This window comes from Eptatretus burgeri, chromosome 1 (assembly GCF_056783735.1).
Source record: "Eptatretus burgeri isolate ZD-2024b chromosome 1, Ebu_testis_v1, whole genome shotgun sequence".
Classification (NCBI taxonomy): Eukaryota; Metazoa; Chordata; class Myxini; order Myxiniformes; family Myxinidae; genus Eptatretus; species Eptatretus burgeri.
The window spans coordinates 140,240,144-140,265,818 of NC_140961.1; the positions used below are offsets into that span (position 1 = coordinate 140,240,144).

Sequence of the window (25,675 nt, forward strand, 5' to 3'; positions counted from 1 at the left end):
GGACATGTATAGCAAGGTAGGGGACATGTATAGCAAGGAAGGGGACATGTATAGCAAGGTAGGGGACATGTATAGCAAGGTAGGGGACATGTATAGCAAGGTAGGGGACATGTATAGCAAGGTAGGGGACATGTATAGCAAGGAAGGGGACATGTATAGCAAGGTAGGGGACATGTATAGCAAGGAAGGGGACATGTATAGCAAGGTAGGGGAAATGTATAGCAAGGTAGGGGACATGTATAGCAAGGTAGGGGACATGTATAGCAAGGTAGGGGACATGTATAGCAAGGTAGGGGACATGTATAGCAAGGAAGGGGACATGTATAGCAAGGAAGGGGACATGTATAGCAAGGTAGGGGACAGGTATAGCAAGGTAGGGGACATGTCTAGCAAGGTAGGGGACATGTATAGCAAGGTAGGGGACATGTATAGCAAGGTAGGGGACATGTATAGCAAGGAAGGGGACATGTATAGCAAGGAAGGGGACATGTATAGCAAGGTAGGGGACATGTATAGCAAGGTAGGGGACATGTATAGCAAGGAAGGGGACATGTATAGCAAGGAAGGGGACATGTATAGCAAGGTAGGGGACATGTATAGCAAGGAGGGGGACATGTATAGTAAGGTAGGGGACATGTATTGCAAGGTAGGGGACATGTATAGCAAGGTAGGGGACGTGTATAGCAAGGTAGGGGACATGTATAGCAAGGTCGGGGACATGTTTTGCATGGTAGTGGACATGTATAACAAGGAAGGGAACATGTATAGCAAGGAAGGGGACATGTATAGCAAGGAAGGGGACATGTATAGCAAGGAAGGGGACATGTATAGCAAGGTAGGGGACATGTATAGCAAGGTAGGGGACATGTATAGCAAGGTAGGGGACATGTATAGCAAGGTAGGGGACATGTATAGCAAGGTAGGGGACATGTATAGCAAGGTAGGGGACATGTATAGCAAGGTAGGGGACATGTATAGCAAGGTAGGGGACATGTATAGCAAGGTAGGGGACATGTATAGCAAGGTAGGGGACATGTATAGCAAGGTAGGGGACATGTATAGCAAGGTAGGGGACATGTATAGCAAGGAAGGGGACATGTATAGCAAGGAAGGGGACATGTATAGCAAGGTAGGGGACATGTATAGCAAGGTAGGGGACATGTATAGCAAGGAAGGGGACATGTATAGCAAGGAAGGGGACATGTATAGCAAGGTAGGGGACAGGTATAGCAAGGTAGGGGACATGTCTAGCAAGGTAGGGGACATGTATAGCAAGGTAGGGGACATGTATAGCAAGGTAGGGGACATGTATAGCAAGGAAGGGGACATGTATAGCAAGGAAGGGGACATGTATAGCAAGGTAGGGGACATGTATAGCAAGGTAGGGGACATGTATAGCAAGGAAGGGGACATGTATAGCAAGGAAGGGGACATGTATAGCAAGGTAGGGGACATGTATAGCAAGGAGGGGGACATGTATAGTAAGGTAGGGGACATGTATTGCAAGGTAGGGGACATGTATAGCAAGGTAGGGGACGTGTATAGCAAGGTAGGGGACACGTATAGCAAGGTCGGGGACATGTTTTGCATGGTAGTGGACATGTATAACAAGGAAGGGAACATGTATAGCAAGGAAGGGGACATGTATAGCAAGGAAGGGGACATGTATAGCAAGGAAGGGGACATGTATAGCAAGGTAGGGGACATGTATAGCAAGGTAGGGGACATGTATAGCAAGGTAGGGGACATGTATAGCAAGGTAGGGGACATGTATAGCAAGGAAGGGAACATGTATAGCAAGGAAGGGGACATGTATAGCAAGGAAGGGGACATGTATAGCAAGGAAGGGGACATGTATAGCAAGGAAGGGGACATGTATAGCAAGGTAGGGGACATGTCTAGCAAGGTAGGGGACATGTATAGCAAGGTAGGGGACATGTATAGCAAGGTAGGGGACATGTATAGCAAGGAAGGGGACATGTATAGCAAGGTAGGGGACATGTATAGCAAGGTAGGGGACATGTATAGCAAGGTAGGGGACATGTATAGCAAGGTAGGGGACATGTATAGCAAGGAAGGGGACATGTATAGCAAGGTAGGGGACATGTATAGCAAGGTAGGGGACATGTATAGCAAGGAAGGGGACATGTATAGCAAGGTAGGGGACATGTATAGCAAGGAAGGGGACATGTATAGCAAGGAAGGGGACATGTATAGCAAGGTAGGGGACATGTATAGCAAGGAAGGGGACATGTATAGCAAGGTAGGGGACATGTATAGCAAGGTAGGGGACATGTATAGCAAGGTAGGGGACATGTATAGCAAGGTAGGGGACATGTATAGCAAGGAAGGGGACATGTATAGCAAGGAAGGGGACATGTATAGCAAGGTAGGGGACAGGTATAGCAAGGTAGGGGACAGGTATAGCAAGGTAGGGGACATGTCTAGCAAGGTAGGGGACATGTATAGCAAGGAAGGGGACATGTATAGCAAGGTAGGGGACATGTATAGCAAGGTAGGGGACATGTATAGCAAGGAAGGGGACATGTATAGCAAGGTAGGGGACATGTATAGCAAGGAAGGGGACATGTATAGCAAGGAAGGGGACATGTATAGCAAGGAAGGGGACATGTATAGCAAGGAAGGGGACATGTATAGCAAGGAAGGGGACATGTATAGCAAGGAAGGGGACATGTATAGCAAGGTAGGGGACATGTATAGCAAGGTAGGGGACATGTATAGCAAGGTAGGGGACATGTATAGCAAGGTAGGGGACATGTATTGCAAGGTAGGGGACGTGTATTGCAAGGTAGGGGACGTGTATAGCAAGGTAGGGGACATGTATAGCAAGGTAGGGGACGTGTATAGCAAGGTAGGGGACATGTATAGCAAGGTAGGGGACGTGTATAGCAAGGTAGGGGACAGGTATAGCAAGGTAGGGGACATGTCTAGCAAGGTAGGGGACATGTATAGCAAGGTAGGGGACATGTATTGCAAGGTAGGGGACATGTATAGCAAGGTAGGGGACATGTATAGCAAGGTAGGGGACATGTATAGCAAGGTAGGGGACATGTATAGCAAGGAAGGGGACATGTATAGCAAGGTAGGGGACATGTATAGCAAGGAAGGGGACATGTATAGCAAGGAAGGGGACATGTATAGCAAGGTAGGGGACATGTATAGCAAGGAAGGGGACATGTATAGCAAGGAAGGGGACATGTATAGCAAGGAAGGGGACATGTATAGCAAGGTAGGGGACATGTATAGCAAGGTAGGGGACATGTATAGCAAGGAAGGGGACATGTATAGCAAGGTAGGGGACAGGTATAGCAAGGTAGGGGACATGTATAGCAAGGTAGGGGACATGTATTGCAAGGTAGAGGACGTGTATAGCAAGGTAGGGGACGTGTATTGCAAGGTAGGGGACATGTATAGCAAGGAAGGGGACATGTATAGCAAGGTAGGGGACAGGTATAGCAAGGTAGGGGACATGTATAGCAAGGTAGGGGACATGTATTGCAAGGTAGGGGACGTGTATTGCAAGGTAGGGGACGTGTATAGCAAGGTAGGGGACATGTATAGCAAGGTAGGGGACGTGTATAGCAAGGTAGGGGACGTGTATAGCAAGGTAGGGGACATGTATAGCAAGGTAGGGGACGTGTATAGCAAGGTAGGGGACATGTATAGCAAGGTAGGGGATGTGTATAGCAAGGTAGGGGACAGGTATAGCAAGGTAGGGGACATGTATAGCAAGGAAGGGGACATGTATAGCAAGGAAGGGGACATGTATAGCAAGGTAGGGGACATGTATAGCAAGGTAGGGGACGTGTATAGCAAGGTAGGGGACGTGTATAGCAAGGTAGGGGACATGTATAGCAAGGTAGGGGACGTGTATAGCAAGGTAGGGGACATGTATAGCAAGGTAGGGGACGTGTATAGCAAGGTAGGGGACGTGTATAGCAAGGTAGGGGACATGTATAGCAAGGTAGGGGACGTGTATAGCAAGGTAGGGGACAGGTATAGCAAGGTAGGGGACATGTATAGCAAGGTAGGGGACATGTATAGCAAGGTAGGGGACATGTATAGCAAGGAAGGGGACATGTATAGCAAGGTCGGGGACATGTATAGCAAGGTCGGGGACATGTTTTGCATGGTAGTGGACATGTATAACAATGTTAGTGGACATGTATCATGACAGAGACACAGCACAGACAAACAAACATGGCGCAGACTTGATGCACCAAAGGACCTCCTCCTGCGTTGAAGTTCCTTGAAAGGAAACTCATTATATTGCGTGTTGTAAATTTTTTTTTTTTATAAGCGTTGTATCATCCACATATTGTTCCATTGAACTCATCAATGGGATTGTAAGAAAAACTGTCATTGTGTTGGAGTTCCAGAAGGAGTGAGTGCTGTTTTGCAGTGAAACTCCTGATTTGTTCGTGTTTGCAATAATTCCTCTCCAATAGATTTCCGTCTGAACAACCGCAGTGTTGGAAGGAACGAAACGATTGTTCACTTGTCAATCATCTTGTGATGTTGCCGTTTCTTCTTCTCCAGGTTTTATTTCATGTGAATATGTATTTTTCATTATGACGGCATCTGTGAAGGAGCTGAAAAACCAAAATGATTTCCCTCCTTGTGTTTACTTTGCTATTTTTCAACCTCATGAAGCTTGAATGACGAGTTGTTGTTGCCTACGATCATACCACCCTGAATACGCCCGATCTTGTCCGATCTCGGAAGCTAAGCAGGTTCGGGCCCGGTTAGTACCTGGATGGGAGACCGCCTGGGAACACCGGGTGTTGTAGGCTTTTTGTCCTGCAGGGGGAGTCACCCTTTGTTTTCCCTCATCCACGAATGACAATTAATCGTTTTATTTTAATCGCAACAAAACACTCTCTTCATTCCCCTTCACGTTTATATAACTGGGTAAAGACGTGAGTTTGTGATTCTCCTGAATCTGGTTTAATTGTGAAAACACAAACTTTCCTCCTGTGTTTGGTGATTTTTTTCAAGGAAAGTTTCTTCCCAAGGACTTCAAAACACATTGAAATAATATCTTTCATCATCGTCGTTAAAATCCCCAACAACCGTATTTGTGAATTAATGGAGCAGAAAACGCAGAGAAACGTCTCCACACCCTCATCGTACTGATATTTCCACACCCTCACTCGCACACACCGCGATGACAACCAGAAAACAAGTTCTTATTCTCACCGTGAAAAGAACTTGGAATTGCAATTAAAACGAAAGAGCACGGACAAACAACCATAGGTTGGCAATCCAATCAAAGCGCAGCCTTGATGGACCGAATATGCCTGGTGTTGGCTTTATGGTCTTGTCGATGCTTTAAAAATCGTGCAAATTATGATACAAGCATCAAATTTGGAATTTCTGTTCTGCAGGGCTTTCTGATCAAATCTGCCCAATTGGCCATTTGAAAATCCAAATTTTGAAAAATTAAGAAAAAAAAAGTGACAGCTGGCTGAAATTCTTGAAGTGCAAGTGAACATCCCAGACAGAGAACCAAGGGGAGATGCAGTCATCATTGATGGCTCAGCACTTATCAATGCCCTACCTCCACGCACTTCAAAGATATTTGATGACTATGCGAAAGAAGACATCATCCCAAAGGTGTAATCCTGTTGTGCCAGGTACGAGAGGGTGGACGTAGTGTTTGATGTGTATAAGAAGTCAAGTCTGAAGTCCGAGGCAAGGTCGAAAAGGGGGCAAGGAATCAGAAGAAGAGTGACAGGAACCAGTAAGACCCCAAGTAACTGGAGAAGCTTTCTTCGAGATGACAGCAACAAGACTGAGCTGTTTCACTTCCTTGCGGAAAAGATGTGTGAAGCACAGACGACAAGCACAGTCATTGTCACAAAAGGAGAAGATGCCATGAGTAACACAAGGAAGTCACTGGATGCTGTCTCCATGTTGTCATGAAGAAGCTGACACTCGAATATTTGTACACACCAGGGATGCAACGACGGACGGTAGCAAGTCCATTATCATTAAGGCTAATGACACGGACGTACTCGTCATAGCAATATCTGTACTGCCATCCTTACAGGAACTAGGTCTTGAGAACATGTGGATTGCCTTTGGCCAAGGAGCCAAGGCGCGATGGATTCCAGTCCATGAGGTAGTTTCTGCAATAGGGCCTGAGAAAGCTAGAGGGATCCCATACTTCCATGCGTTCACTGGATGTGACGTCGTGTCTGCCTTCCGCGGTAAAGGGAAGAAAACTGCATGGCAGACTTGGAACGTCTTTGATGATGTTTCTGAAACATTCACCAATCTCAGCCAGCATCCATCATTGATTCGTGATCTTGACTTTTTTGAAAAAAAATTTTTTTTCAAATTTGGATTTTCAAATCGCCAATCAGGAAGATTTGATTCGAATCCCCTGGAGAGGAAATGTGCTAAATTTGATGCTTGTATCATCATTTGAACGATTCCTCTCAAAAATTGCTGTTATCTGCCCCCACTATAATACTGCTGCGTTTTGAAACTTTCCCGACTCTCCATCATGTGCAGCACAAGGTTGCAAGGTTGCATCATTGGCCGGGCTGGGGGCGTGAAAGTATCGCTGATGCAGTGCCCCATACTGGCTGGGGGTAGCAATTTGGAATTTGTTAACCGTGCTGGAGAATACTCACCTAATCTTCGTGAATGACACCATGGAATCTTTGGCATCCATCAACGAACTCCAGCAGATGGCACTCCCGTTTAACGAACATCTGAGTGATGGCACACACATTGCTGAATAACCCTGCTTGTGAAACACCAGGATGGGAGTTTATAACTGAGCTGAGATTGAAACTCGGGCTGGATGGCTCAGAGGGGAGTGTGCATATACCTCTAGTCCACCCTGCCAGCTCCACTTTCCTGACATTACTGTCTTGTCCAGTGGATCTGCCCCTTCCTGGATGGATGGCCAAACAGTTCTCCTTGGAGGCTTCCCGCCGAGATTCTCGGAGATGATGCCACACGCGGGAACGAAAGGGTGGCAAAGGACGGAAGCACACGGGTTGTACTCGAACCCACAACAGATACACGGACACCAGCAAATTAAATAAATAACGATTTAATAAACAGAAAATCAACAATTATAATGGCAATAAATCAAGATGTGAGATAACCTAAATCTTATTTTGAGGCACCTCCACACAGACTTGAATGCAAACAAGGGACAGAATAAAACAAAGAAAAACCCCTTCTTTATTTCTGCACGTGGCTTCGGGTCCAGAAGTGAGTTTCAGTATCTTAAAAGTCACCAGGATCAGCGTCAGGAAAACGAACCACGTGTCCATACAGCCGCAGCTGATGCTCACGGACTATGCAGGTAACAAATCTCATTTGAGTCTCTCTCAGCAACCGCTCGTTGGACACAAAGTCCGACCAGCGATAGCCAAGGATTCTCCGAAGAGACCTGGTACCTGTGGAAACTATTTCTAGCCACAGGAAAACTTAAGTTCAATACAAGCTGTTTATTCAATAAAATACAAGACGCTCCTGTGCACAGAATGAATGCCTCAACTTGCTGCATAGTTACAAGCTGAATCCTTAATTCTACATTGAATATTGAGTATACATGTATACAGTTTTACTACGGTATCAGATGGAACTTTGTGGACTTCAAATTTGCTACATAGAGGGGTTCTGGTTTGTTTTGGAGTTTTATTTACAGCCTCGGGAAGGGGTGGGGGAAGATAGGAGAGTCAGGGAAGATTACATCACGGCTATGATTGGCTAAATTATGTTGTCATGGCAACCATCTCCATAACTTGGCTTGTGTATGCGATATCTCAAAAACCGTTGAACATTTAACTTTCATATTGTGGATGTCTATTTCACATGATATCTCAACCGAGTTAGATCTGGGCTGTGATTGGCTGAATTATGTTGTCATGGCAACCATCTTCATAACTTGGCTTGTGTGAGCGATATTTCAAAAACCGTTGAACATTTCGCTTTCATATTGTAGCTATCTATTCCGCATTATCGCAATCAGGTAAGATCACGGCTGTGATTGGCTAAATTATGTTGTCATGGCAACCGCCTCGGTAACTTGGCTTGCGCACACGATATTTCAAAAACTGGAAGAACATTGAGCTTTTATATTGCAGGTATCTATTCTGCAAGACATTATCTCAACCGAGTTAGATCTGGGCTGTGATTGGCTGAATTATGTTGTCATGGCAACCATCTTCATAACTTGGCTTGTGCACGTGATATTTCAAAAACCGTTGAACATTTATCTTTCATTTCAAACAAATCTATTCCTTATACCACTCAAAAAATGGGGGACCAGAGTATCAGGTCATTGTTAAAATTAAAACATCATTAAAAACTTGAACATTTTGTGAGAAAATCTAATCTCATTTGCAATCACAAAACTTTTGCTAATTTTTTTTATTTCAAATGTAATAAACATTTTTCCCACCCCTGCCCTTGTCTCTTTCCACAGACTTTCAGGGATGTTTCTGCGGATCAGGGAACGATGGAGAGTGTTCGTGATGTCGTGTTCGTCGTGATTGCCATCCTATTATTGTTCGTAGGTGTGATTTCATTTGAACTATCACGTTGATTCAGGCGGGAGATTCACAAAAAGCGCTTCATTCACTGGTAAAGAACACGAGTGATTTCTTCATCCAAGGGGACAACATAGCTCAGAGATTTTAAACGAGTTAATATTGAATTCTTATGAATAATCAAGTCGAACAAACGAATGTCTGGTCCAGTGATGGGAGGGGGTACCACAACATGGAGCATGCTCTCCTTGGAAGGTGACAATTAGTGACGGGTCACACTTGTCATGGAAACATCAAATATATTATTAGGTTTTTCATCAGAATCATCCCTTGGGTCATCATTGTCCTGCATACGTCCTCTGTGGCATGTTTATATGTAAAAAATAATATAAATGTTTATTTAGTTTTTATTCTCTGCGTTTATTATTATTGTGAAATCTGCAACCACTCACCAGAATGGTTGAGTATTTCAAAGGAGATCAGATTCGGTTTACTTCTTCTTCCATGATTTTAAGTCTTCACTAAGGCATCTCCTTGTTTTTGTTCCTCGGTATAAGCATTTGCCCTGATTGTCGGAAACAAGACCCAGATCATGGTTTATGGTAAAGAAAATATTGAAAGTGGCGAGTTTCCACTTTCTTCCACTTAAGAAAGTGGAAACTCATCCACCTAGTTTCGTCAAAATCCGTCCAAATCTTTTTGAGATATCCTGCTCACAGACAGACAGACAGAATGTTTACCTCCGCCACTGCCAGAAGTAAATGTTTACCTCTGAAAACCGAAGGTGTACGGCGGTTATGTTTTCACTCCTATCTGTTTGTCTGTGTCCGTTTGTCTGTTTGTCTTTGTGCAATACATCTCAAGTTGTGGACATATTTGGACAAAACATGTTGGATAGTTTGGGTGTGTTACCTGGCCGAATTGTTTTGATTTTGGTGGAGTACATCTGGATACGAGAACTTTTAAATTTTTCAACTGACTCTTCATGATTGAGGGATGGGGCCAAAAACTATATATAGCATGATATTTAAAAAAGTTGTGGACGACTTGTGACAAAATGTGGTGGATGAGTGGATGAGGTGACAAGAACATGCCATTTAGATTTTGGTTCAGGTCTGGATCCAGATCCGGCCTATTCCTGGTATACAAAACATAAACTGTTCAGCCTGGTGGAAGTATGCACTCTGCCAAGTGCTGGTCTAGTTCGCCCATCCCCTGCACAGCGGAAGACGGGGTTTTGCAATCACTTCTGTGTGTCTGTCTGGGCCATAACTTTTTATATCATTTCAAATTTTGTTATGAAATTTTCAACAAACTTTTTTATGAGAATATGGGGAAGACAAATTAATAATCTGGTCAAAAGGTCAAAGGTCAATGTCACATAAAATCATCAATTTTCATCTAATTGACCTGAAATTTTAAGCACTTGCATATGTGGTCACTGAATTGAGTCACCAATCCAAAGCTAGAAGCTGATTGTTTTTTTTTTTTAGATCAAATGGTCAAAGGTCAAGGTTGCATAAAATCGACAATTTTCATCTGATTGACTTGAAATTTGAGCAGGATTTGCATATTGGGTCACTGAAGCTGATTGCTTTTGAGGTCAAAAGGTCATAGTTGCTGAAAATTGTAAATTTTTTTTGTATTTTTTCTTTTTTAGATATGTTATATCTGTTTCATCATGTTTTCATCATGTTTGGCATACGGTAGAAGAAGTTGAATACAAAGCGGACGTGAACGAGCTTTGCATTTTCAGATGCTTTCTAATTGTTTATGTTTTACAAAACCAGACATTCAACAACTTAAATGTTACGCAGTACTTACTTTTTTTGAGCTTGAACCAAGAAGATTTGTTTTTATTTTGCAGTTTACAATGTTGCCATGAAGTTAAACTGAAAGATGGATTTGAAGGATGAGGCACCATTAGTAAAGGAGGTTCAGGAAAACAAACACGTTGAGATTCTGAAGTAGAGGAAGAGGAGGAGGTTGGGGAGATGAAGGCAAAATGGATTTCATAGTTAAATAAGACTTTGTTCGTGAAGAACATGAAAAAGAGCAAGAAAAGGTTTTGATAGCAGAGGAAGGAAAACTACAGGAAAGAGAGGAAAGGTTGGTCCAAAACTAAGAAAAGCTGACACCAAGAGGCAGTTAGTTTGGGAAAGAGAACATGAGTTGAAGCAAAAGGACATGCAATTAAAATTTAAACAACGATTATGGCTAAAGGAAGAAAGAAGAACAGAAGAAACAAGTGGTGCCGGGCACAACAAATCCCGCCCATTTAAGGCATAAAGTTATTTTGGGGGATCAAATTTAAATTTGATATATCCTTAACCTGAACGTTGATTATAAGGAAGAGAATAAGGAATATTTTAGTCTTAGTTTGAAGTCAATTAACCCATTTTTGACGAAGTTATGAGCGACCTTGACCTTTGACCTAATTGGACCCAAAAGTTAATGGGGTCGTCCGAGGTTCATTACCCACCTGTGGATACAATTTGAGAGTGTTTGAGCCAGCCGTTTTCCCGTAAAGTTGTATTTTCGTAATCATGTTTTAGTTTTAATGGAAAATTTGTAATTTTGACCGATGGCCATGACTCCCAAAACTTCGGACTCTACCGATCTTCACAAATATGCATTTTCACTATAGGAATGGGTAGGATTATAAGTGACAAATAGAGTAAGGTTCACTATAAGCTTAGTTTGAAGTAAATCAGATCATTTTTGACGAAGATATGAGCGAAAAACGATTTTGATCTTTTCGTGACCTTGACCTTGACCTTTGATCCAATTGGACCCAAAAGTTAATGGGGTCGTCCAAGGTTCATTGCCCACCTGTGGATTAAATTTGTTAAACATTAAATTAAACAAGATTAAATTAAACAAGAGCAGTACAGGATAAGAAATCAGGAAGAATGCAGACAAACGAGAAGGGTATTTTCAGGAATAAGAATTTCACCCAGAATTATTTCATTTCATATTTCACAACCTCTCCAGCACCCAGAAATATTTCATGTTAATTATTTCATTGTTTAATGCGATTCATGTCATTCCTTTTGTATTGTTCAAGGTCTGATGCGGCCTTCCCTCAGATAGAAAGTGTATCTTGCTGTCTTGATTCTATCCCTGACATCTTGCTCCGATATCCTCAACACCATCCTCTTTCCTCTTGTTGCTTCAAAAAATCAAAACAAACAAATGAAAAAAGCTTTCTTTTTTTCTCCATAACGATTCTCATTTATATTTAATTTCCTTTTGCGTCTGCACCCCCCCCCCACCACCCCTCTTGTCTCCAAATTGAATAGACCGAAACCACCCCTTCCTCCTCCCACTCCACCCCTGTCTACTCCAACCACACCTCTTCCCCTGCCTCTTTCCACCCCTTACTCCTCACACCCGAGTCCCTTCAGACACCCACCCCACACTTTCACCCTCCTACCACAGTTCCTCCAGACTGCTACCCCACCTCTTCCCCTGTCTACTCCCACCCCTTCCCCCATCACACCCCACCCCAGTCCCTCCGGACTTCCAACCCACCCCTTACCCTGCCTTCTCTCACCCCAACTTTCCCCTTCCCCTACCTCCATTACTTACCAAGTGCAATTGCTTGTGTTCGGTTTCATGTTTCTTGTGGCAAGCTCACCAAGTAGCTTCAGCACTCAAGTAAGCACTTCATTCAAAGTCGTTGATAAGGAATGGCTGGCTTGGTAAGTGGTAGCTCGCTCGCTACTTGCTCACTGAACACACCCCTGGACATCTGGATAACATGGAGTGCATACAAAACGCCGACAAAAGGACAGTTTTCTTTTCATTGAAGATGTCAAATATTAATCACGACGATTTTTGTTGCAATGAAAACGTACCTTGTTCAGTTTCAACGAGTTGTTTTAATGTTCAAAATGTACATAAACTCACTGGTGTTGAGTGTACAAAAGTGTACATATATATATATATATATATATCTATAAATATCTCTCAGCAATTTCCCCCGTGGTCTCCCGACGAATTAATTCCGGAAACAGGTATTTCATGACGAAGCCGATGTTGATGTTTATTCTCTTCACATAACTGATATAACATATCAATAATTGGTTCACGAGCGCCAGCCAGAGTGACCACTCGAACTCGGCTCCATAGCGCTGTGGAGGAGGTTATGTGGCTGTCTCGTGAATCATGTACTCCTGCAGCGCTGAAGCCTCCGGGGGAGTGGACGTCTGTGGCATCGAAGCCACGTGGTACGTTCCGCCCTGCGGGTGTGGGGAAATCCGTGAATGTGTGCGAGTGGAAAGGTTGAGGGGAGGGGGGTGCGTGGCTGGAGTCCCTTTTTCGAGAGAGGAGCGACAACTCACGATTTGACGCCATTTTGAGTCCATTCAGTGCGGTGCACGTGCGGAGCCGCCGTTTGGCGCTCGTGCATTGAACCGTGTATTCCATGATGTTCTCTATGTATGAGAGATGGGAATGGTCTTTTACATGTTGATAATGAACAAATTATGTGAAGATGACAAAATAGAAGATTTATGACAACTAAGAACCAGATGATAAAGAAGAAATTCACAGAGCTGTTTGTGATTTAACAGTCACAGACATTTAGAACCATGACAAAGAAGGAGAGTGAGACTCGAACTCTCACCTCCCTGCTTATACATGTACAATACAATGTTTAGAGTTATCTTTGTATTTCTGCAGTTGTTTGACCTTGTTTATCGTGTGTGGGTATATATTTGTGTTTGTTTAATTTTCATATTTAAATTATTAATCTAAACTTTGCTGTATGTTGCCAATCATATATTAATCCCACCAAAAATAGATTAGCCCACCCCACCTTGCCCCCTTATACACACACACACACACACACACACACACACACACACACACACACACACACACACACACACACACACACACACACACACACACACACACACACATACACACACACACACACACAACATATTTACAATCACACACACGCACACGTTAATGTTCTCACCCATTCAAATCAACAGAGACAAATACATACATTCAATGCATGCCCCCCCCTCTTTCTCAGTTGTGGCATACAACTGTATAACTGGCATGAATTGGTTTCCAGCAAATTCTTTCTGAAGCATCACTGAAAATTTGAATGACAATAATCATATCTTCCATGTGAAAGTACAAAAAAAAAAACTTATTTTATTATTTGTTTCACGAAGGTCTCAGAGACCATTGTGAAAGGCTGTGTTAGCCCGGATCCGTTCTCCGTTCATTTGTCTTTGTTTTGACTTTGGAGACATGATCTAGACCCGATATTAATTGATCTCGCTCGAAGACTCGAACTCAAACTTAATTTTAAATAAAGATGCCTTCCCCTTCAAGTGCTAATTAATCCACGAGCAATGGATAACAAGCCTGGAAAGCCAAAGCAAAGGCCAGTCTCACTCGCAGCACACAAGTATACACATATGGGACCATTACCACCATCACACTGACCTGGCAGAGAACTGACCAAGAAGTTGCTTTCCATCCAACACGACTGACTCTGTCCTCCCAGATTTTCCGTCTTTTAGCATCTGATGGAAATCTATACATGTTGAATCCCATCTCCGTTCTATTTGTGCACCAAAAGGTGCAACAACCTGTCATTTTGTCGTAAAATCGATGTAAAACACGAATGAGAACGTTAAAACGCTGACCGATATGCGTCAGATCCTGTCCGCGATGGACTCAAAATGGCTCCACGCAATCACGTGACTAGATTTTTCCGGACCCTCTATGTCGCCACTCTCTATAAAGGAACTCAAGTGCGTGCCTTTTCTTGCCTGAGGAGGGGTGTCCCCCCACCCCTCACGCTGCATCTCCTCCCCTCTCGCGCTGCCTCCCCCCCCCCTCCTGCTGCCTCCCCCCCCTCCTGCTGCCTTCCCCCCTCCTGCTGCCTCCCCCTCCTGCTGCCTCCCCCTCCTGCTGCCTCCCCCTCCTGCTGCCTCCCCCCCACTCCTGCTGCCTCCCCCCACTCCTGCTGCCTCCCCCACTCCTGCTGCCTCCCCCACTCCTGCCGCCTCCCCCACTCCTGCTGCCTCCCCCCCACTCCTGCTGCCTCCCCCACTCCTGCTGCCTCCCCCCACTCCTGCTGCCTCCCCCCACCCCTGCTGCCTCCCCCCACTCCTGCTGCCTCCCCCCCACTCCTGCTGCCTTCTCCCCCTCCTGCTACCTTCTGCCCTCTCCTGCTGCCTTCTCCCCCTCCTGCTCTCACTGCCTTCCTTCCCTCCCCCTGCTCCTCGGCTGCCTTTCCTTCCCCCCGCCCCTCGGCTGCCTTGCCTTCCTTCCTCCCCCGCCCCTCGGCTGCCTTGCCTTCCTTCCCCCCGCCCCTCGGCTGCCTTGCCTTCCTTCCCCCCGCCCCTCGGCTGCCTTTCCTTCCTTCCTCCCCCCGCCTCTCGGCTGCCTTTCCTTCCCTCCCCCGGCCCTCGGCTGCCTTTCCTTCCCTCCCCCCGCCCCTCGGCTGCCTTTCCTTCCCTCCCCCCGCCCCTCAGCTGCCTTTCCTTCCCCACCCCTTGGCTGCCTTTGCTCATGCTATCCTCCTCCTAACCCACTCCTCCTCCCAACCCCCTCCTCCTCCCAACCCCCTCCTCCTCCCAACCCCCCTACTCCTCCCAACCCCACTCCTCCCAACCCCACTCCTCATCCCAAACCCACTCCTCCACCGTACAACTCTCCGGAGGTCGAGGAGAAGAAAATGTGTCAATTCGCCAAACGAAAGGTTTTTGTTCTTGTTCTTGTTGTTAAAGCAGTTGGAACTACTGCTCAGATCAATTCAATTTTTATAAAGCAATGAATCACCAAATGTGTTCGTATCCCAACTCAGCTATTAAATGTCATCCCAGTGTTTCACAGGCAGTGTGATTCATCAATGCCTGTTCCGTCTCTTGGATGGACATTCAGCTGGGTGTCACGTCTGCCAGAATCTCCCCCCCTCCCCCCTCCCCATCCTCCTCTTCCTCCTCTTCCTCCTCTTCCTCCCCTTCCTCCTCTTCCTCCCTTCACGACCCACTCCCTCTCCCACTCCTCTGCCTCTCCTCCCTCTCTCTCCCACCCCTATCCCTCTCTCCCACCCCAATCACTCTCTCCCTCTTTTTTTTTTTTTGTATACCTTGGTCGAGGCTCGTATGAGAGCTAACACACAACTCACAGCAAGGGGGAGTGGAAGGGACAAAACAGTGGGGAACAGACACATTAGCTGAACTGTGGAAGGGAGAGGAATGGGGATGGGACGGGGAACATGGCGAAGAGAAGATGGACATTACAGGGACTTTCAGGAAGGAAAGCAGGGGAATTGAAGGAAGTGGGCTTGGGTGGATTATCGGGGGTAGAAAAGATCGAGGATTTGGATGGGGGAAGATAAGAGGTGGTGGTGAACAGCTGTTTTGAAAGCCTGGAGGGAAGAATGGGAAAGAATAGAGTGAGGAAGTTTATTCCAAAGGCGGGAAAAAAGAGGAATGAAAGAGTGAAGATGAGCAGTGATTCGTGATTTTGGTAGTTTTACCAGAAGGGGGTTGTTGGCGGACCTTGAGCGCCCTGTGGAAATGTGGTGGGGACAAATCGCAGAGAGAGCAGGGGGGGCAAGGCTGGAGAGGAGTCGGTAGAAGACAGAAAGACCACCGATCAACCTGCGGTGATTGAGTGAGAGGCCCAAAGACTCACCTTCATTGCGGGAGATGCCGATGATCTCTGAAGAGGTCTCTGAGACCTCTTCCACCCAATCACTCTCTCCCTCCTCCACCCCAATCACTCTCTCCCTCCTCCACCCCAATTACTCTTTCCCTCTTCCACCCCAATCCCTCTCTCCCTCTTCCACCCCAATCCCTCTCTCCCTCTCCCACCACCTCCCTCTCTCCCTCTCCCACCCCTCCCCCTCCCTCTCTCCCTCTTCTCCCACCTCTCTCTCTCCCTCCTCTCCCACCTCTCTCTCCCTCCTCTCCCACCTCTCTCTCCCTCCTCTTCCACCTCTCTCTCCCTCCTCTCCCACCTCTCTCTCCCTCCTCTCCCACCTATCTCTCCCGCCTCTCCCGCCCCTCTCTCCCACCCCTCTCTCCCGCCACTCTCTCCCGCCCCTCTGTCCCGCCCCTCTGTCCCGCCCCTCTGTCCCGCCCCTCTGTCCCGCCCCCTCTGTCCCGCCCCCTCTGTCCCGCCCCCCTCTGTCCCGCCCCTCTGTCCCGCCCCCTCTGTCCCGCCCCTCTGTCCCGCCCCCTCTGTCCCGCCCCTCTGTCCCGCCCCCTCTGTCCCGCCCCTCTGTCCCGCCCCCTCTGTCCCGCCCCTCTGTCCCGCCCCCTCTGTCCCGCCCCCTCTGTCCCGCCCCCTCTGTCCCGCCCCTCTGTCCCGCCCCTCTGTCCCGCCCCTCTGTCCCGCCCCTCTGTCCCGCCCCTCTCTCCCGCGCCCCCTCTCTCCCGCGCCCCCTCTCTCCCACGCCCCCTCTCTCCCTCCTCCCCGCCTCTCTCTCCCTCCTCCCCGCCTCTCTCTCCCTCCTCCCCGCCTCTCTCCCTCCTCCCCGCCTCTCTCTCCCTCCTCCCCGCCTCTCTCTCCCGCGCCCCCTCTCTCTCCCTCCTCCCCGCCTCTCTCTCCCTCCTCCCCGCCTCTCTCTCCCTCCTCCCCGCCTCTCTCTCCCTCCTCCCCGCCTCTCTCTCCCTCCTCCCCGCCTCTCTCTCCCTCCTCCCCGCCTCTCTCTCCCTCCTCCCCGCTCTCTCTCTCCCTCCTCCCCGCCTCTCTCTCTCCCTCCTCCCCGCCTCTCTCTCCCTCCTCCCCGCCTCTCTCTCCCTCCTCCCCGCCTCTCTCTCCCTCCTCCCCGCCTCTCTCTCCCTCCTCCCCGCCTCTCTCTCCCTCCTCCCCGCCTCTCTCTCCCTCCTCCCCGCCTCTCTCTCCCTCCTCCCCGCCTCTCTCTCCCTCCTCCCCGCCTCTCTCTCCCTCCTCCCCGCCTCTCTCTCCCTCCTCCCCGCCTCTCTCTCCCTCCCTTCCTCTCCCACATCCTATCCCTCCCTTCCTCTCCCACATCCTATCCCTCCCTTCCTCTCCCACATCCTATCCCTCCCTTCCTCTCCCACATCCTATCCCTCCCTTCCTCTCCCACATCCTCTCCCTCCCTTCCTCTCCCACCTCCTATCCCTCTATCCCTCTCCCACCTCCTATCCCTCTATCCCTCTCCCACCTCCTATCCCTCTATCCCTCTCCCACCTCCTATCCCTCTATCCCTCTCCCACCTCCTATCCCTCTATCCCTCTCCCACCTCCTATCCCTCTATCCCTCTCCCACCTCCTATCCCTCTATCCCTCTCCCACCTCCTATCCCTCTATCCCTCTCCCACCTCCTATCCCTCTATCCCTCTCCCACCTCCTATCCCTCTATCCCACCTCCTATCCCTCTATCCCTCTCCCACCTCCTATCCCTCTATCCCTCTCCCACCTCCTATCCGTCTATCCCTCTCCCACCTCCAATCCCTCTATCCCTCTCCCACCTCCTATCCCTCTATCCCTCTCCCACCTCCTATCCCTCTATCCCTCTCCCACCTCCTATCCCTCTATCCCTCTCCCACCTCCTATCCCTCAATCCTTCTCCCACCTCCTATCCTTCTCCCACCTCCTATCCCTCTCCCACCTCCTATCCCTCTCCCACCTCCTATCCCTCTCCCACCTATCCCCTCTCCCACCTCCCACCTCCTATCCCTCTCTCACCTCCCACCTCCTATCCCTCTCTCACCTCCCACCTCCTATCCCTCTCCCACCTCCCACCTCCTATCCCTCTCCCACCTCCTATCCCTCTCTCACCTCCCACCTCCTATCCCTCTCCCACCTCCCACCTCCTATCCCTCTCCCACCTCCTATCCCTCTATCCCTCTCCCACCTCCTATCCCTCTATCCCTCTCCCACCTCCTATCCCTCTATCCCTCTCCCACCTCCTATCCCTCTATCCCTCTCCCACCTCCTATCCCTCTATCCCTCTCCCACCTCCTATCCCTCTCACCCTGTCCCGCTCTCCCACCTCTATCCTTCTCATCCTCTCCCCCTCCCACTCTCCCATCATTATCCCTATGTCTCTCTCCCTCTCCCACCCCTATCCCTCTCTTCCTCTGCCTCCCTTCCATACATCCTTTATACTTCCCCTCCCTCCTCTCTCCCTCTCCCCTCCCTCCTCCCCCAATATTCTCCTCGGCGAAGCGACGGGTTTTATTTGCTCGTAAAAAAAAAAATACAAAAACGATTTAACAGAACAGAAGCAATAAGGTACCACAACCTATGCAGCTGATAGTACCCTAATAGTGTTTCGGGCCGGGTCTCGGCTGTGAGCACGACCGCTAGGTGGAGCAGTAGGGTGGACTCCACCGAACACCTGGAATCTAGATCGTACCTTTCGGAAAACTCCGAGGGTACGGGTCCCTTACCGGACTGTGAATCGTCAATAATTCCACCACGTGGTACAGGGTTATTTGCCAACTTCAAAATACCTGGAGATCCACGTGGCGAGCTACCGTGTATTCACACCCTCGATGGCACTCGTACGAATCGAGCCGTTACCGTGCCCAACCCGTGCGCAACCCAAGCGGATGGTTGCCGAAGTTCCGTCGGTCCAAATGTACAATTACAGCGGCAACAGCCTTTGTAATTCACCAACACGAGCCATGCTAAGCCAATGGAAGAAACACAGAACCGAGCTGTTACATTTAACAAATGGGGTATTTATTCACAGTAATCGGGGAAATGAAGGAAGGACGTAAGGGCAGAGTTATCACGACTAATAGAGAATGCAAATTTGCACACAAGCACTTAAACAATTCCTACTTGAAGACGGGCCCACCGACACACACACACACACACACACACACACACACACACACACACACACACACACACACACACACACCCACACACACACACACACACACACACACACACACACACACACACACACACACACACCCAGAAGGACATGGACCTGTCCACCACGTGTGGTTTGGCTGACACGAGCAAACCAGGCCAGCGTCGAGATGCGGTCCGAAGAACCAGAGCACGCCAGCCCACGCCAGCAATGAGATGAGCCAGGAACCAGAACACGTGCTCGTGAAGACGGGGCGCAGATTCTTTTCTACCCGCTCGAGCAGATCCTCTCGATTATTTGCTCTCCGTCCCTTTTGTCGATCTCGGTGCGATCCGCTCATCACGGCCCGCTCTCATTGGGTGGGACACGACACATTCCCTTATTTGGCACGCAGCCAAGCGAACCGGCTCATGACCATATTTGGGAATGGAATTCCATCCCCGAACGAATTCCGAACACACCCGCATACCAGCGAGCGTGCGAAGAATGCCGGGAGCAGAGGGTTGTCGCTGTGAGAGCGAAGATGGTGTTGTTGTTGTAGTTGTAGATGTCGTAGCCGTAGTTGTGAGTGAGGTAAAATCCTAACTATCAAAGCAAGCAGTCATAGACTGGTACTTACGAAATCGTCAACTTGACCTCTGACCTTGTCTAATAAAAGCTGTCTCAAGAGAAGGTAGCGACGCAAAGCAGAAGTTTCTCCGATGATTCTGTACCAAACCATCAAAAATGGAATGTTTGACCTCGCTGTGACCTTGACCTTTGACTGATTTTGACCAAAATCTAATCAGCACTAGCCATCACGTGGTGTAATTTGACATTGGTAGCTTCTTCCATTCTCGAGTTATCGTGCACAAACACACACACACACGACGGAAGTCATCAATATACTGTTGCGAATTCGCCCCCGCGGCGTGCGAGCGGCCACGTAACTCGAATCGCGGCACGTCGCCCACCGGACAGACAATTCTGTCGTGACCCTCTCGGACTAACGCCGGGAACTAGTCACGGGTGGGCCTTTCGGCCTCACCACGATCGTGCCAATCGGCCCCCCGCGTGGGATAGGGTTGTTCGCCAAATTCGACCTACCTAAGTACGGTAGACCGGGCGATCGCACCTCGCCGCAGGTCGACTCCGGACACGGGCCACTTTAAGCGACCCGTTCCGTACTATCGGGATAACCGAGCGGTGTTATCGTCAACCTCAACGGTTCCGATTAATTATCGGGCGTATTTAGCCCACTACCAACCCTTTAGGTGAAGTAAGATGGAGATTCAATTAAAGAAAAGACGAAGCGAAACGGGAAAAACAGTTCAACATAAGGCACATTTATTCCGCGGCACACGGATAGCACACATATACAATTACAACAATTATGCACCAAAAGCAGTTGCAACAAAACAAACACAACAATGCAGATCTACTACTGACTACGCGAGCACACGGCAACACTTACACAGTTTTACTTTACAGACGGCGCCGACAACGCATATACTCAAAAGCAAAAGAAAAGGGCCACCCTCAAATACAAGGGGACAGACGGGGCCTGTGGGCGCGAGACCGGGTGGAGCCTACCCGTCTTGTGATGAGCCGCAAAATGCGGCGCCACTGCCCCGACTCTGCGCTCCTCCGGGGATTTCGTTGGCACTGCTTGGAATGGGGCGGGAACGGGGCCCCCTTTCCGCACTATCTCAGCGCGGGGGGGGGGGGGGGAAAGGGGGGGAATTGTTGATGCTCTGGGGAAAGAGGATAGCTGGCTTGCTTGGGTCCCGCGACGAGCGACTCCACTGCGACCTTGACCGCGCTCCCGGCTTCCCCTCTCTGCAGCTCCCCGACAGACTCCGAACCCCGACAGACTGACTCTCCTCCAGACCCGTCTTGACTGCTGCTGCCACACTCCGCTGCCGCCACACCTCTCTAACTCGCCCGAGCCCAAAACTGACTGAATTCGCCCCGCGCTCGGCGCTTTATAGTACGGCAGGAGAACCCATATGCAAATTTCCGGATCAGGATGAGCTCGGGGGCGGAGCCACGCTCGCCCATTGGACGGAGCAAAAGTGGGCGTGAATCATTCCTGATCCTCGAATTTGCATATATCGATTCTACTCCGACACACCTGGAGGTGGGGCCAAATCTCCCCGCGCTTGCTGATGGGATGGATCAGAAGTGGGCGTGTATCATTCCTGATCCGACTTCTCCTCGGAAAGGCCGCTTTTTGCACCCGTGGTCGGCGCGCGTCCCGCACGAGGCCAGGACAGCCTGACGCTCGGCGTTCACAAGTGGTGCGGGAATGGCCGCAGAAGGAGAGGCGAAGGTGGTGGAGGGTCTAAAGTGGCGGTCCCTGGCCACGGTGACGTTTGGAATGGCGGTGATGCGATGGTTGCGGGATGGTGTGCTGTGAAGATAAAGGTCGTGGCTGTTGGCGTTGTTGTTGTGAAGCGGCGTTGCGGTTGGTGGTTGTTGTGTGATGGCGGTTGAGACGTGGCTGGTTCAAAATAAAGATAGAACAGAAAAACGGCTATGTTAAAGGGTCGCAGCCCGAATGAATCACATTTATTCCCTCTAAACAACGGGTTTGGGGCTAACTACACATGTACTTACAGAGATATCTCACCTACGGGACCTGAATGGTGGTTTGCGAATTTCCTCAACCACAACAATACTTACGAAATCTAGTAATAACTCACAGCGCATGTACATTTATTCAACCATTAAACGAGGGACGGGGGGACCCTAACTAAAAACACATACTTGTATGTTGACCTGTATGTTGAGTGCTCGTGCCTTCCAGATTCGCAACAATAGTGTTCACCAAACATGGACATTTTATCGTTGTGATGATCGCCCTTTACCAATATTGGTTACAATTTTTGAATAATTGAAGCAAAAGAATATTTCAACAAGAACAAAGATGTCCAGTGTAAAAAATGTAATGGAACATTGTTGTGATTTCTAATCAAAGGACGACTACCCCTTATTAATCCCAGAGGCAATGTAAATAACCTGTTATTTCCTTGGATTACATTTGCAGAATCCTGATTACAAATTATTTTTGTAGATTCCTTGAAATATCTACCGTACATGCATCACCAATTTATAATTTTCATTTGCTGTGCTGTGGTCCACACCGATAACGTTGCTGGCTTTTTGACAAGGAACAAGGGGTGGTGGAGGGCATGGGTGCTGATTTTCACCCATTATTACTTTCTCCTCATAATTTTCAGATGCCTTCAAAATGTTTTTATCCAGAATGGTGATGTGCCTTCTGATTCATTAATCGTACTGTATTACATTTTTACACCATTCGGATTGCAGCATAGATTGTCTTGCCAGTTTTTTCCTGATGTGAGAAATTGACAAGTTATTATCCCATAAGTAGAATGAAGTTTGATTTGGAATATGCATACCTGACATCCTTCATTGAACAAGGAAATATAAAACATATTAGTTCCAATGCCATTCCTTGATACTTTTGTATGTTTTATATGCTGTAAGGTTCGGCACGTGTTTGCATATTTCACAGATTCGGTTGAATACTGAGAAACTGATATGTAAAACATATTTAGTGCGCCAGTTAAAGTAAGCTTGATAAGCTGTGTCATTCTGGTCCAGGTAATGAAGGTATGCAGCAAGTTCAGCAGGTGATGAAAAATCATCAACATGAATGAAAGAGTCCCCAGGCAAAAAATCCTCATAATTCTTCCTGGTTGTGCCAAGCACAACCGGCACGAGCCCTGCCCAAAGTGCATTTCTCCATAATTTCTCAGTGATGTAGTCTCGATATTTTGAGTTTTCAAATGATAAGTAGAACTTGTATTTAGAAAGTGTGGCTTTCATGCAGGTCTTATCTTTGCAAAGTCGTTCACCGTGGCTCCCAAAGACTTTCACAGAGAGGTGCGGCTGGAGGCGGTGGTAATATTTCACTCGAGCAAGATTTTCACCCCAGTGTGATACCACCCACACAGCAAGCTCCTTTGGAGGTTTGATGGTAGACCCATGCACTTGGGGAGTGACTGCATTTATATTCGCTTTTATATCTGAAGTCTGTAGGTTCTAGAGCAAGAAAAAGAGACCAAAGTTTCCAGGGTTCCACTTTCAATTCGTGATTTGCTTTCTGGCAATGACTATACATTTTCATGAGATGACAAGCAATATGACTTTGAAGAAGAAAAACCAAAAACTGTTCTTGTGAGTGTCATTCTATTAAAGAACATAATCAAATATATTTTTGGTCGAAAACATCAAAGAAGGTTGAGGTGACAGAGGGTAAAAGAACAACATACTAACACGAGGCCAATATCAAAGTGGATTCCACATGTCTGTGCTGAATATTGTAGAACACGAGTTATTAGCAACATCTATCCATCTATCCACTCCAATATAAACACAGACTCGGTGCATGACCCCCACTGGTGTTCCCACAATCTATTGCAACAAAATGGCCATCAATGACGTATCGTTTGGCCAACACGCAGTGATTGAATTTCTCGTGAGGGATAACTCAACTGCAGATATTCTCCAGTCGAAGTTTGGGGTCTGAGCTTGTTGAAATCGGGACGTTTTACCTCTTTGCTGAAAATCCAAGCTAACATTTTGGCACCGAATCAGTCTTTCTGTTATCCTTTCATCCCAAGCTTGTTAACCTCCGCCATCGAAGATGGATGGAGGTTACTGTTTTCACCCCTTTTTGTTTGTTTGTTTGTTTGTGAACAGTATTACGGAAAAACTCCTTGACGGATTTCGACGAAACTTGGTGGGGGGGGTGAGGTCTGGTCCAAGGATCATGCCATTAGATTTTGGACTTGGTCCAAAATCCAATATGGCCGCTATGGTGGCCAATTTGAAAAAAAAAATTTTTTTTTTTTGCATTTCTACATGTTTTTAGTGATTTCCACCCCCCCCCCTCAAAAATTGTTAGAGAAATAATTTTTTGCAACTTTTTCAACAATTTCGATTTCTTTTTTTTTTGCATTTCTACATGTTTTTAGTGATTTCCACCCCCCCCCTCAAAAATTGTTAGAGAAATAATTTTTTGCAACTTTTTCAACAAAATTTCGATTTCTTTTTTTTTGCATTTCTATGTTTTAAGTGATTTCCAACCCCCCCCCCAAAAAAAAAAAAATGTTGCAAATTTTTTTCAACAAAATTTCGATTTTTTTTATTTTTTATTTTTTATTTTTGCATTTCTACATGTTATAAGTGATTTCCAACAAAAAAAAAACATGCCAAAATTATAATTGCGGCTGATTTTGGGACTTTAGGTGGATATACCCACGTAGAATCAATTTCTGTCTCAAGGAATCGAGTTATGACGAATTAATTGAGTATGTAAAAGTTAAAAGGGAAAGTTGCAAACTATAACTCTGTGAGCACTGTTGACGTCAAATTGAATGAATAGGATATCGGGTTCACTTGAGTGACCTAGCAGTATTGGCGGCGGAGGTTTTGCACTCTACCGAGTGCCCCCCTCTAGTTAATTGTGTTTGTAACCCATTCCCATGTCTTATTTATACCATGTTGGGCAACATTGTCAAATCTGAGCTTGTATGTCTGGTATAACTCCCATGGTCTCAGCTAGAAAGCATGCCTCCTTGACTTAAGACACGCTGGCTGGATAGCCTTGAACCCAGATGAGAGGTACCCACACTCACCTCAAAGCTGTCTGGCCTGGGATTGATTCCTGATTCAGCTATAAACTGTTATCCACTCCAAGTTGAAGGTCAGGGTCTTGCACCCATTGTCGCACGAAACCACTATTTAGAATTTTCTCCCTTTTTTCTGCGAATGTCCAAGGACTTTTAGAATGAAAGTTTGCATCAATAATGGGAATAAAAATTGGGTTGACAATTTTTTGACCTTGACCTGATTTTTTAAGTCCTCATCCAATTATAGACATTTTAACATTTTTCACCATAACTCCACTTAAATTTGTCTGAATGAACTAAATTTCCCTCACAAGATCGCCGAGAGCAAGGCACATTTCCGATTAATTTGAATCGTAATCCTCTGAGTTAAAGGTCAAGGTTAAATGGCAGTCTGAAAAAATAATGCGTTTTTGTCATCGCTCAATTTGCCAATGCAGAATTTCAACGACCACTTGGCCTTCCAAGATGTTCTTGCATCATTATGATGGACCTGTACTAAAGTTGTGCACCTTTTATTTGATTAATGGCCTTGATCTTCCTTTTCAGATTGTAACCGAATTAACGAATAATACCATTTTGATTTTCCTCCGATTTTAATGATGTTGAGTTTTATAGATAGATTGTAGACGGGGACACATTTTCTTGGTCTATACTCTA

General features: G+C 47.1%; 1 protein-coding gene and 1 non-coding gene across 3 annotated transcripts in view; one reads left to right on the top strand and one right to left on the bottom strand.

Moving 5' to 3' along the window:
• The first annotated feature begins 4,695 nt into the window (after positions 1-4,695).
• On the top strand, positions 4,696-4,814 carry LOC147035619 (5S ribosomal RNA). Its single transcript, XR_015050077.1, has one exon. It is a non-coding gene; the product is annotated as a 5S ribosomal RNA (ribosomal RNA).
• Positions 4,815-22,535: 17,721 nt separating this feature from the next.
• LOC147035620 (alpha-(1,3)-fucosyltransferase 7-like) overlaps positions 22,536-25,675 on the bottom strand; it is a 37,129-nt gene continuing 33,989 nt past the window's right edge. Inside the window, exon 5 of one of the 2 annotated variants that reach the window (XM_085845378.1) lies at positions 22,536-23,417. In XM_085845378.1, coding sequence (XP_085701504.1) covers positions 22,818-23,417 — 600 coding nt within the window. In that variant the 3' untranslated portion in view covers positions 22,536-22,817. Of the gene's footprint in view, positions 23,427-25,675 lie in introns of both variants that reach the window. The other variant, XM_085845374.1, reaches the window with a different exon arrangement.